General features: G+C 48.5%; 3 protein-coding genes and 1 long non-coding RNA gene across 4 annotated transcripts; 1 reads left to right on the top strand and 3 right to left on the bottom strand.

Annotated features, from left to right (window-relative positions):
* The first annotated feature begins 373 nt into the window (after positions 1-373).
* LOC120688502 (zinc finger protein CONSTANS-LIKE 16-like) lies at positions 374-2,264 on the top strand. Its single transcript, XM_039970848.1, has 2 exons — positions 374-1,405; positions 1,528-2,264. The coding sequence occupies exons 1-2, from the start codon at positions 485-487 to the stop codon at positions 1,816-1,818; spliced, it is 1,212 nt and encodes a 403-aa protein (XP_039826782.1). The 5' UTR covers positions 374-484; the 3' UTR covers positions 1,819-2,264.
* Positions 2,265-4,415: 2,151 nt separating this feature from the next.
* Positions 4,416-4,774, bottom strand: LOC120688503. The gene is made up of 2 exons (XR_005681150.1): positions 4,581-4,774; positions 4,416-4,493 (listed from the first exon to the last, which is right to left on the bottom strand). It is a non-coding gene; the product is annotated as an uncharacterized LOC120688503 (long non-coding RNA).
* Positions 4,775-5,154: 380 nt separating this feature from the next.
* Positions 5,155-6,090, bottom strand: LOC120688702. Its single transcript, XM_039971089.1, has one exon. The coding sequence runs from the start codon at positions 6,088-6,090 to the stop codon at positions 5,155-5,157; it is 936 nt and encodes a 311-aa protein (XP_039827023.1).
* Positions 6,091-6,558: 468 nt separating this feature from the next.
* On the bottom strand, positions 6,559-7,765 carry LOC120688701. Its single transcript, XM_039971088.1, has 3 exons — positions 7,320-7,765; positions 6,616-7,194; positions 6,559-6,574 (listed from the first exon to the last, which is right to left on the bottom strand). The coding sequence occupies exons 1-3, from the start codon at positions 7,382-7,384 to the stop codon at positions 6,559-6,561; spliced, it is 660 nt and encodes a 219-aa protein (XP_039827022.1). The 5' UTR covers positions 7,385-7,765.
* Positions 7,766-8,176: the final 411 nt, after the last annotated feature.

Raw genomic sequence — 8,176 nt, 5'->3', positions numbered from 1 at the left:
ATGGATTGATGGTACACACTAGCTGCTGAGTCACCCAATAGGCCAACATCATAGGCAAGAGATAGGAAGGAGAGAGAGAGAGAGTTTAGCTGGAGAGGAGTCCGCGTCATCGTCCACACCTCATGGGCCCCGCCGGAAATCCAACTGCGTGACAGGCAGCCCAATAGCATTCCAGCCCAGCGGATTCCGCGCGCTCCCCAGCCAATGAGCTTCGAGATAAGCATTTTTCCTTGGGCCCACCGCACGCAGCCCTCGCTCCTCCTCGCTCCACGTAGCCCAAAAGCTCATTCGCGGGCCCCACATGCCGCCCGCTACGCGATCACGACTATTGGCACTAACCGTCACTGGTTGGTGGGTCCGGATTCCCCGGGCCAGGTCACAATTTTATAAAGGAAAGGGCTTTGGAGCTCGCCCCCCACTGTTCCCGTTTTCGTCGAGCTCGCGCTTAACCCCACCGCCGGGAGAAGACGAAGTGTTCGACGAAATGACGAGCGCTGGATCGGCGGCGGGCGCCGCGCTGGGCGCGCGCACGGCGCGCTCCTGCGACGGCTGCATGCGTCGGCGGGCGCGGTGGCACTGCCCCGCCGACGACGCCTACCTGTGCCAGGCCTGCGACGCCTCCGTCCACTCGGCCAACCCGCTCGCGCGCCGCCACCACCGCGTCCGCCTCCCCTCGGCGTCTTGCTCCTCCCCTCCGCGCGACCCCGACGCGCCCGCGTGGCTCCACGGCCTCAAGCGCCGGCCTCGGACGGCGCGGTCCAAGCCAGGAGGAAGCGGCAAGCATGAGGCCACGCCCGCCTCGATCGCCGCGGCCGTGTCGGCAGCGGTGCCCGACCTCGAGGCGGAGGAGTCTGGCGCAGGCATCGTGGGCGACGACGACGACTTCCACGGGGTGGAGGATGAGTACGAGGATCTTCTGTACCGCGTCCCTGTGTTCGACCCCATGCTCGCCGAGCTCTACAACCCCGTGACCGACGAGGGGGAGCAGAAGCCGGCCTGCCTGATCTCGTCTCTCGCCGAGACGTCGCCGGAGTTTGCCTCCGGCTCGGCGGAGGCGGACGGGCTCTCCGGGTTTGACGTCCCGGACATGGAGCTCGCTAGCTTCGCCGCGGACATGGAGAGCCTCTTCATGGGAGTCGAGGACGGGTTTGATGATCTGGGTTTCTTGGACGAGGAGAAGCCTCAGGTGAACGTGGACCTGGGTCGCATGAACCTCGAGGCCACGGCGACGCCGGCGCCTCCGCCGGAACTAGATGAGAAGAAAAGGAAGCGGCCAGAGATGATACTCAAGCTCAACTATGAGGGAGTCATCGCCTCTTGGGTCCGTGACGGCGGATCGCCGTGGTTCCACGGCGAGCGTCGTCCTCACCTCGATCCTTACGACGAGTCCTGGTCGGGCTTCCCGGTAATTAAGCACTACGGCTCAAGCATGGCATCTACAGTTCTTCCATTTCCACACACACTGCGTCTTGGGATCCGATCATCCAAATAACCGATCGGTTGCCTTCTGCCGCGGATCGTGTGCAGGCGGGGTGCAGGGGAATCCTCGGCGGCGCCGTGACCGCGGTGACCGGCGGCGAGCGGGAGGCGCGGGTGTCGCGGTACCGGGAGAAGCGGCGGACGCGGCTGTTCGCCAAGAAGATCCGGTACGAGGTGCGCAAGCTCAACGCCGAGAAGCGGCCGCGCATGAAGGGCCGGTTCGTGAAGCGCAGCTCGCTGCCGTCGCTGCCGAGGCCCCCGCCGCCGCCGCAGCAGCAGAAGCAGCCGCCGCGGGCGATGATGCCGCACGTGGGCGCGCACGGGCGCTTCCGTTTTTGAGACTACTCGTCGTGCATTGCAAAGCATAGTATATATAGTATGTGCATGATGCATGGTGCATGCATCTTCACGTACAGTACACGTACATGTGATCTACAAGTAAACACTACAGATAGTATCACGTAGCATGTTCTTTCTACTCTACTTTTAAATGGGGATGAACGTACCTAGTGTTAGTTTTGAGCAGAATCCGTACGTGCTAGTTATTAGTTCTCCCAAAGATGCCTTACAAGTTACATTAGTCACGACTGAAATATTCGTATCCACCACCTGTGCAGAATCTAATTAATGTGCAAAGTAGCTAAGGATCGTTAAGTATGTTAATGGGCGCATAGCTAGGTTGGGTGTTTCTCTTCTGTTTGTAAAGAAGGATATACTAATTACAAGGGCGTGTGAGATCAAAGTGATGATCTGATATACTATGTGCGTGGTTTGCTTCTTGTTTCCGATTCTGTTTCGGATCTTGTGTGGCCATGATCGTGGCAGAATGTGCTGTTAATAAGTCTATGCTGCTCCGAGAAAACGTTTGCAGTTTGATCAATCTCCTCGATCGACGATCATTGTACGTACTGTGATTTCCTACTGGGATAAGGAGTTTTTTATGTGTACACCTTTGATCTGCGTGTTGTGTAATTCTTTGATGCTTAATTTATTTGATGCGGCTATATGTCCTCTCGTATTCAACCTTACTTAATTGGGACATTTTGGCCATTGAGGATGCCAATTATTCGACTTATCCTATACCTAAGCCAAGGTTACCTTAGCTTACTATGGTTAGCTTCAGATCCATATACCAACATACTTCCTCTGTCCCAAAGTAAGTGTAATATTAGAATTCAAATTTTATTCCACAAATAGTGTTTTAGACTGTAATGAGATCTATGTAATTAAAGCAATACAAGTACCAAGAAAGCATTGTATAGGAAAACGCATAGAGTCAATCAAATATTTATTAGTGGATACTACTTTCTAGTTTCAATGCATATACATTCATTGAGGATCCAAAAAACCAAATAAATAACACGGTTTTCAATCACAATTGCTAGAAGTAATTAGGTGTTACAAAGTTATTTCTTTGAATGTGTAATGTGTCTGAATTTTTTTAAGGGTTTTTTGGATTGACACCATTACAATTCTTGTGCTTTGGAGAAGTACCATTACTATTCGCCTATTCGGAAAGATACCATTACTATTCTTGTTTTGTCACAGCAACACCATGTTCTACATATGGGACGGCCTCGGGCCCACCTGCAGGCGTACCCGGCGGCTCCGTAGTTCCGTATGGGCGATTTTGCCCTCGGCTCAAGTGGATAACGTCCCCCACGGGGACTCTGTCTTCCTCCTTGCCCTCCCTCTCTCATCTCGTCTACTCCCCGTGTGATAGGGATTCGTCGCCGGCGACTGGACGCCGCGGCGGCCGTTGACGCCACCTCTGCCGTCGACGCCACCTCCGCCGTCGACGCCGCCTACGACCCCCTCCCCGACCCTGCCGTGGACGCCGCATCCGCATCCGTCGTCGACCACCCGGCCGTCTACGCCAACTCCGCCTCCGCGCGTGTACCTCCGACATGGCCGCCACAGGTTCAAGCTCTTCGCAACGGGGAAGGGCTCTCCCTCTTATCAACTGCCCCAAATGCCAGGCGCCGGTTGCTAAGCACAGGAGCAAGAACGACAACATCTACTACCGGTGCTCCAACAAGTGCGGTCAGTTCTGGTTTGAGGCAGCATATGAGCTGTATTTGCGCGATAATCAAGCACGTCTATTGGACAACTCAATTGGTTCTGGGCACATACAAGTAGTTGGGCAGGCTCCTGATCATGTTGTTCAAGGAATGCAGCAGGTTAGTGGGGAGTTGAAGATTGTGGCACTTGATCTGAAGATGCAGCTTGCTGACATCAAATTGAAGATTGGCAATGTGAGGAATGAAATCAAAGAACTGAGGGATGAGTTCAGGAAGGGTAATAGGCCAATTGTGGTGGGCAATGCTGCTATCATTTTTGTAGCACTGTTAGTTGTTGTCATGATCTCTATGTACTGGAAGAAATGAAGCTACATGTAATGTAGCTTTGGATCCATGTAGCTGTGTTAGCTTAGAGTGCAGCTTCATGTTGTATTTGGTTGTAATTGGAGCTAAGTTTAAGGGGTGCCCTATATTTTGTTGTAATTGAATCTATGTTTCTGATCAATTCTAACCAGTATGGTTGGACCCTTGTCTAATCGGAGCTATGTTTGATTCTGTTGTTGGGTGTTTAATTTTGACAGCATCTTTGTCCTTTCTGTGCAAATGGAAAGCACCAATTGACATCACTTGTGTCTCAGATATCCAAATCACAGACTTAACAGAATTCTAGTACACAGACATTACAAGTTTTGTGGCCAGAAGCATAAGGAGACACATTACAAGTTTTTGTGTCCAAAAGCACAACATAACCTTACAATTTTTGTCCCAAAAGCCAAAGCATGGAGGCATATAACACAACACTCTCATGCAAACTGTCCTTCAAACACTAATTTTCGGATGCTGGTGACAACAGTGGGAGGTGTGTTTGCCTCTGCCCTCTTTTGCTTCTTCTTTGCAGGGGTCTTCTTCTTTTTGGGGGTACCTTTCTTTTTCTGTTGAGTCTTCTGTTTCTTCACGTTGGAGGGGCCAGCATCATCTTCTGTGCACTTCTTCCTACAAGTTACAGATGCAACAATTACAGTACCTGGACATGAAGTAATTGATTGTTCAAGTTCATGCATTTTGTGCCAGAAATCTCACCTTTTATTCCTGCTCAACCCTTTTGCGCCATCTTCACCAACCTCTGGCTCTTTGCAAGTTTTTGCAAAATGGCCTAGTGCACGGCATCTGCTGCATTTAACCTTTTTCTTTGTGGTTCTTTTTTCCATGCACCCTCTAATCCTTTGCACCTTTGGCCTCCCTGGTCCTCTGCCCAACAATGGTGGATGCACTTTGAAACCAAGATCCACTTGAGGCCACTGGGACCTATCTAGTATTCCCTCAACTCTGGCTTCATAAGCTTTCTTGAACCTAGCCACTGAGTAGTACTCATGGACATAGTCTTCAATTTTGATCCCCCTATTAGACAATATCCAGGCCAAAGCATGTCTACATGGCTTCCCAGTAACTTGCCACTCCCTGCAAGAGCATTTGTGATTCTGCAGGTCCACTGTGTGCCGTTTTTTATTGTTCCAATGGTCCAAAAGGGTGACTTCAGCTATGTAATCATCACTTACTATAACTTTTATGACCTTAAGCTGGTTGCTAATCAGATTCAATTCTTTCATGACATTAGGCAGAATTCCTTCTGGCCACTGCCTAGCCAGTTTCTTTCTCAAGTATCTCTTTCCATTATGAGCTCCCTTAGCTTGTCTACTAGTTCATGCAACAGCAACCCTTTGAACTTCTTCACTTGAGCATTGAAACTCTCTGACACATTATTGGTCAAGTAATCACACTTGCTGTTTTCAGAGAACCCACATCTATACCATATTCTACTGTGGTGTGTCTCCAGATACTCAATTGTGTCAGGTGCAAACTCAAATATTTTCTTCATGTGCCACTGGAACATTCCAGTTGTGTAGTTCCTAGCAGCTGGATACAGGTGATCAGTGAAGACATCACCTATGTACTGCTTCATAAAATTCTGGTACAGGTGCCTCATGCATTCCCTATTTTCAGCATTAGGGAATACAGTTCCAACTGCTGTCTCTAGACCTTTACAAGCATCTGTACAAATAACTAGGTTTGGAACATTGCCAATGGCTCTGTGCAACTGTTCCATGAACCAAACCCAGTTGTCCTCATTCTCTTTATCAAAAATTACATATGCAATGTGATACAGCCAATTGTGGCCATCTACACCAGTTGCGGATGCCAACTGTCCTCTGTACTTGCCATACAAATTGGATGCATCAACACCTATAAATGGTCTGCACCCCTCTAGAAATCCATCAATACAAGGTCTAAGAGCTACAAACATTCTCCTGAACCTTTGCTTCTTCTGAACCCTCTCACACTCTATCTGCACTATGCTGCCAGGTGATGACTGCTCAATCTGAGCTTTCCAGTTGAAAAGAAGCTGAAAACTCTCCTCATACTTTCCATGGATCTGCTCTAGTGCTACCTTCATGCCTGACCATGCTTTGGAGTACTTGAGCTTGATACCATAATCCCCCTCTAATTTTTCCTTACAATCCTTTGGACCTTTAGTTGGATTTCTCTTCAGCCAATCCCCCAACCTATCTGCACACCAGCCTTGTGTTGCCATCCTCCCTTCTCTCAGTTTAGTAGTTGGACAATTGTGCTTTGCAGGCAATACTTTGATCTGCAAATAAGAAAAAATATTATAAGTAATTTATGGTAGGACAGTGCAAAACAGGAATACAAAATACAAGGACAATTCACCTCTATTGTCTTGCCATGAGAGATTCTTGAAGCATGTATGCGCCAAGGACATCCTTCAGCTTTACACTTGGCAATGAACCTAGTCTGGTCTGTGATGACCTTGTCAAACTCAAACCCTGTCAGAACTGCATAATGCCTAACTGCCTTCCTAAATGCAACAATATCAGGAAACCTTTCTCCCACTTCTATCTTGGGGTTTTCTGGATCATGGATAACCTGAACCTCCTCTGGATCTGCATCATTTACCTCTGCCTCAGGAGGAGTTTCTCCTTCAGCATTGGGAACCCCATCAAATTCATCAGCATCATGAAAAGAAGGATATTCATCATTGTTAGATGATTCTGGGGCTGAATTGTTAGCTGCCCGAGGAGATGGTACAGGCATGAACTGAACATCATCATCAACTCCAACATACTCCTCACTATTGTCAAAGATATCAGGCTCCCTGTCAGCCTCAAGCTCAGGATCTGGATCTATTGGTAAAAATTCTGCCTCCCCAGAATTATGGTCAATTGGATCGGCAACATCATTACCAAGTCCAGCTGGCATGTCTTTGCTATTGGGTGGGATCTGATCAGGGTTATCATCACCAAAATAAACAGGTGGGATCACACAAAGTGGCTCTAAAGCATCAAACTCATAAGCCTGTCTATGACAACTGTCAAAAACCCCAACAATAAAGTCGCATTGCATCTGATCCTTATACATTTCGAAAATGTCATGCATCTGCAAATCATTCTCTAGCTTGACATCTTCCCCCATCCTTTTGTCATAGAACCATACACTAGCAGACTGACTACTGGACCACTGGAACTCATTGCGCAGGCTATTCATCAGCAAATCGAAAGAAAAAGAACCTACTTCAACATCCCACTTAATCACGCGTCCTTTTGTGTATGCTTTTCTACCACTACTGTCTGTGGAACTGAATCCTTCAACTTTAAGAGCTAGTGAGAACAATGAAACCCTAGCGACAAGAGAAAAATCCCGAAATCGAATCAATCACTATCGATAGACTAAATCCAAAGCAAATCTCCTGATACCGTTCTCACAATCATTCACTAAGCAACTAAGGAGGAGGAAGATCCATACCCGCTGTCGTCGTTCGCCATCTCCACCGGAGAGCGCAACGGAAGGCGCGGCTGCGGATCACCCATTGCGGTCTACAGGGTCCATCGCAACGGCCTTCGGATTGGTTCTTCTCGCCGCCGGCGCCAGAGTTGGATTCGCCGCCGTCAGCTAGGGTTTGGGGAGCACAACGGCGAGGGAAAGGGGAAGGACAGAGGAGGACGACGATAGGGGTCGGCCGCGGAAGACAGAGGAGGCCCGACGCCCTTTACCTCTAGAGCCGGGGGCAAAATGGGCCATACGGGAAAACGGACGGGGGGTATACGCCTGCGGTTGGGCCCGAGTCCATCGGATACGTACTCCATGGTGTTGCTGTGACAAAACAAGAATTGTAATGGTATCTTTCCGAATAGGCGAATAGTAATGGTACTTCTCCAAAGCACAAGAATTGTAATGGTGTCAATCCAAAAAACCCTTTTTTTAAAACTACACTTATATTGGTACGGAGGGAGTATCTGTTAAATCGTGCCTCTGTTTCCTCGCAAAATGAAAGTACTTGTGTACTATTCCATCCGATCATACTCCCTCCTTTTCTTGTTGTAAAGTGCTCACACAGCACAGTATTCAAAAGTTTTGAATCCTTGACCAGCAATTAGCTTTTAAATCTATATATTGTACCATACAACTTGTTACCTTTGGATTCATATAGGAAATGTACTTTTATTTGATGTCAACTTTATGATTAGTGTGCAACTCTATTTCTACACATTGTCGTTCTTATTGTATCATGTGTCAACTTTATGATTAGTGTGCAACTTTATGTAATAGTGTCATGTTGCGGCGGATAATTTCTATCATAGAATCGGACGATAGAGCTATTG

Source organism: Panicum virgatum, chromosome 9N (assembly GCF_016808335.1).
Source record: "Panicum virgatum strain AP13 chromosome 9N, P.virgatum_v5, whole genome shotgun sequence".
In the NCBI taxonomy this organism is placed as follows: domain Eukaryota; kingdom Viridiplantae; phylum Streptophyta; class Magnoliopsida; order Poales; family Poaceae; genus Panicum; species Panicum virgatum.
The sequence above is the reverse complement of the archived record's forward strand: the minus strand, read 5'-3'. Positions and strand labels throughout refer to the sequence as shown.

What these genes read in the sequence shown, in the direction of transcription:
- LOC120688502 (XM_039970848.1), top strand. Translation starts at nt 485, where the DNA reads ATGACGAGCGCTGGATCGGCGGCGGGCGCCGCGCTGGGCGCGCGCACG. An exon ending in AGTCCTGGTCGGGCTTCCCG is followed by an intron (nt 1,406 to 1,527) that starts GTAATTAAGCAC and finishes GATCGTGTGCAG; the next exon opens with GCGGGGTGCAGGGGAATCCT.
- LOC120688702 (XM_039971089.1), bottom strand. Translation starts at nt 6,090, where the DNA reads ATGGCAACACAAGGCTGGTGTGCAGATAGGTTGGGGGATTGGCTGAAG.
- LOC120688701 (XM_039971088.1), bottom strand. Translation starts at nt 7,384, where the DNA reads ATGGGTGATCCGCAGCCGCGCCTTCCGTTGCGCTCTCCGGTGGAGATG. An exon ending in ATGGCGAACGACGACAGCGG is followed by an intron (nt 7,195 to 7,319) that starts GTATGGATCTTC and finishes TCTTGTCGCTAG; the next exon opens with GGTTTCATTGTTCTCACTAG.